Here is a 4,075-nt window from a genome sequence, read left to right as displayed (position 1 = left end):
CCATAGCCGGCTTTGCCTAAAGCCATCCCCACCGGGGACAAAACCTCTGTTGCTGTGAACTGTCCCATCGAACCTGAGGTGGGAGGCAGCGGCTCGATGTCTTGTACGAGGCTACAGGCAGAGAAACATCCCCAGGGGCCAGAAAAAAGCAAATTGCGGGACAGCAGTGGCACCTCTTCACCTCCTTAAGTGCACGGGGACCCAGAATCTGCCATACAAGATTTTCGTTTTCTCAGGAAGGAAAGTACTGGGAATGTTGGAAGGGAATAGTTACAAAAAGTTTTTAAAAAGAAAAAAAAAAAAAGAAAGAAAGAAAGAGAAAAATTAAGAAAGAGACATAAGCTTCAGAATCGGGCCAAATAAATGTTAGAATTCCCACATCTGCCAAGGGACAGCTATATCTGGAGGCTCCTTTCAGCAGCAGGACCACCGACACACTCGGAGGAGCAAAACAAATCCAAAACGTTTTCCCCCGGTGTCACGACAGCTGTCGGCTTTGGGAGCAGCGAGCTCGTCCCCAGACCGTGCTGAGACTGCGGCAGCCCACGGGGAGCCACCGCCGCCCCTCTCCTGCCGCCGAGTGCTGCCAGCCCGGGGACATCTAACCTGCATGGTGCCCGAGCCTGGGGAGAGCGAAATGACAGCAGGGGACGACTAGAGTGAAGAGCTGACAGGGAAACAGCCCGGCTGCATCTCGGGGCAGCAAGCACAGCGGCCGGGAAGCAATGGAGCAGCAGGGGCTTCCAGCAAGCCATTTCGTGCTCGGGAGCCGCAGCGACAGCCCGTGCGAGCCAGCGGGGAAGGAAAGGCGCCGGCGGTGATGAAGAATCACTGGCGCCCAGACAACACGGCCGCCTGTGAGCGTGGTCCGGGCAGGGCTCCTTCGGCGAAGAGAAACAACMGCAGCCACCACCGGGTCCGCTCCCTCCGAGCGGCACTGCCCGGCTCTGGCCCCGCGGGCGCGGCTCCCCACCCCACGGCAGGCTGCCCTCCCCTTCGGGCAGCGCTGGCCTMGCCCGAGAACGGCAGCCGACGGCGGGGATGAGCCGCCAGCACCGCGCCGAGGGCCCGGGCTTGCAGCAGAGCCTTGGAGGAGCCAGTCCAAGGCGGGAGGCTGCCCCAAGTGACTATCGCGATTGTGTCGGGATAGAGATGCCCTCGGCAGTTTTGTCGAGAATTGCCAAAGCCCCTGTCACGGCCCAATCCTGAGCCGGCGCCCCTGGTCTCCCGCCAGGCTCCGGGAGAGAAAAAACAATCCTCCGACCCACGCACCTTCCCCGGGATTCGCCGAAGTTYTAAAACGGCCCGGGCCGTGGCAGTGGGGCCGCAGGCTGCACGGCGAGGCCGCAATCGACCGGGAAAAGCAGCTCGAGGTCTCAGCGTTTCCTCCGACTGCACGGCGTCCTCACCGCTATCGGCAGCCGTAAATTCAGCCAGAGACCCCGGCTGTCGGCAGAAGAGGGATCGCTCCATCMGGGACAGGCTTTATTAAAGAAGTGCTAAAGGCGCCCGGACAGAGCTCCTGGGCCCGCTCCGGCYCCCACAGAGGAATCGGGCATCGGCACTGCACGGTGCAGCCGGGCCYCACGATCCTCACTGCCTGCTCCGTGCAAGTGGGAAAAGGAGGGATATGGTCTGAGCTACAGCCTGAGGTCTGCTGCGGGGAAACAAAGAATCGTTGGGGAAATCCGTGTCTGCTCTCAGGAACGACACAAGCAGCAGAGGTGTTAAACTAAAATTTATAAATTACAAAAAAAAAAAAAAAAAAAAAAAACAAAACAAAACAAAAAAACAAAAAAAAACAAAAAACAAAAAAGAAACAACCCAAAAAAAGTACAGAGGGTAGCTTACAAACATTCACAATTCATTTGAAGTAAATAATCTAGTTGAGTGCACAGTGCCATTAAAAGAGCAATGGGGGGGGGGTAGGGAGAAAGAAGGGGGAAAAAAGCAATGAGTTACTTTGGAAGAAGGAGATTATAATTACATTGCTGAGCAGATCAGAAATCCCCACCCATTAAGGAGAGGTCTGCAGAAGAATTATGAAAGGCACTGATGGTATTAAAGTTTCCTGTTACATCGATTTCTTAAAAAGCCTGACGGGAAATATTCACATTGAATATAAAAATAATAACAACAACTTTAATACATCTGGAAAGTGCGAAAAATCTGTAACTCCTCCCTCCCCGAACACGGAAAGATCTCAGGAAAAAAAGGAAAACAAGAAGTCAGGAGTTTCGATATAAGTCTCACCCTTTTGTGACATTATTTATCCTTTGCCAGGGATCATGGAGTACAGAAATAACATGGGCAACAAGAGCAGGGGGGACCTGAAAGASGCTTCCTTACATTCAGCACCATACAAGGCACACTCAGTTTGCAGCAAGTTGGAACACCAAGGACTCAGACGAYAAAAATCATCTTCCTTACAATCCACCGAGGGAGTCCTTGATCTCCTCATTTGAGCTGCATTCAGTTTTGCAGGTTGTACTCTTTTTTCCTCTCCTTTGTTTCCTCTCTCTCTTTTTTCTCCACACAAGATCGAGTCTCTAGCGATCCGAAGCAAAATAAAACAAACAAACAAAAAGTCTACACCAAATACACTGACAACATGGATACCATGAACAAGTCGTGCTGAATCGCCAGAGTCCTYGGCTGGAGGGGTGGGGACGGGGTGAGGGCTATGTAGGGGTGGCCGAAAAGTCCTATGTTGAAAGASGAGATTGTGAGGAACCATCCAAAAATATTAATAATAAAAATAACAATAAAATAATAATAAATACTGTCCAAGGCACTGAGATCTGCAGCTGGGGTTCTAGACTTGAGAAGCTGAAYGGATGGATTGATGGCTGGGGGTGGTGGCAGAGGGAAGATGGGTTTCCTGGCTGCCAGTGTGTATGGTGGGGGTGTCGGGGCCGGGGGGTATGTATGTGTGCCTCTCACTGGGTGCCGGCGGCTGCAGCGCAGGTGGACAGAGCCCACCCGGGAAGGCAGTAGTAGGGGTAGTAGTAGGACGGCTGGAGGGAGAGCAGAGAGGGCGGCCGCAGCACCTCGCCGGGGTGGTACTGTCTCTGGTCGTCGCGCACCAGCACCTTGACGGCCACCTTCTTGGCGGCGGGGGCGGCGGCCAGGAGGTCGGCGGCCATCTGCCGCCGCTTGGTCTTGTAGCGCCGGTTCTGGAACCAGATCTTCACCTGCGTCTCGGTGAGCTTCAGCGAGGCGGCCAGGTCGGCCCGCTCGGGCCCCGACAAGTAGCGCTGGTGGTTGAAGCGCCGCTCCAGCTCGAAGACCTGCGCGTGGGAAAAGGCTGCGCGGGAGCGCTTCTTCCGCGGTTTCGGAGCCGCCGCCGCCTCCTCCTCTCCSGGCAGCAGATTCCCGCACTTGCCCGCTCCGTCCTCCTCGTCCGGGGGGCTGCGATCTGCGGGCAGGGCGAGAGCACGGCGGTCAGAGCAGGCAGGCACGGGGACAGCGGCATCCCCACTCCTCGGGGGGCCCGCAGCCGCGTAGAGGCGGCCAGGAGGGCTCCCTGCGGCCAGTCCGCAGCGACGGGGCGAGTGGAGAGCCAGCCAAGCCGCCGCCCGCCCCGTCACCGGGACAGCCGCCGCCGCCAGCCGGGGCTTCTCGTTCTCCTTTAAGCGCCGGGCGCCCTGGCGGGCTGCGGGCTCAGCCTGGCCAAAGGCCCTCCCCGATCCGCCCTCCCTCGCCCCGCGGGACGCGTTTCGGGCTTCTTCTCCCCCCCGGCACAACCCGAGCCCGTCGCACAACCCCGGGGAGTCGGCAGAAAGCCACGATCATCTCCCGTTCCCAGCCATCCGGAGCCCTCCCGCTCTCCYCGCGCAGGAGTCGCCATCGGGGCCGTCCCTACCTGAGACGGCGGCCGACATCTCGCTGTCGCTGAGGCCGGCGGCGTCCCGCTCCGCCGCCTCCGGGGGCTGCGCCTCCTCCGCCGCCGGCCGCCCTCCGCCCGTGGCTTCCGCGGGGCGGGCGCTGCCACCGGCGCTCTCCTCCTCGGAGCGCCGCTCGCCCTCGGGGTCCTCGCTGAGCGCGGAGTCCGAGTCCCAGCCCGCCGGCGTCC

The 4,075-nt window shown here is 58.4% G+C and overlaps 1 protein-coding gene across 1 annotated transcript in view; it reads right to left on the bottom strand.

Annotated features, from left to right (window-relative positions):
* Positions 1-1,896: 1,896 nt before the first annotated feature.
* The window catches only part of NKX3-2 (NK3 homeobox 2), a 3,752-nt gene continuing 1,573 nt past the window's right edge, over positions 1,897-4,075 (bottom strand). The window contains exons 2-3 of the mRNA XM_057374466.1: positions 3,866-4,073; positions 1,897-3,418 (exon numbers count right to left, since the gene is read on the bottom strand). Of these exons, the coding sequence (XP_057230449.1) occupies positions 2,940-3,418; positions 3,866-4,073 (687 nt within the window). The 3' untranslated portion in view covers positions 1,897-2,939. The remainder of the gene's footprint in view (positions 3,419-3,865; positions 4,074-4,075) is intronic.

Source organism: Malurus melanocephalus, unplaced genomic scaffold (genome assembly GCF_030028575.1).
Source record: "Malurus melanocephalus ecotype Western Australia unplaced genomic scaffold, MMel_1.1 scaffold_225, whole genome shotgun sequence".
NCBI classification, from domain to species: domain Eukaryota; kingdom Metazoa; phylum Chordata; class Aves; order Passeriformes; family Maluridae; genus Malurus; species Malurus melanocephalus.
The sequence above is the reverse complement of the archived record's forward strand: the minus strand, read 5'-3'. Positions and strand labels throughout refer to the sequence as shown.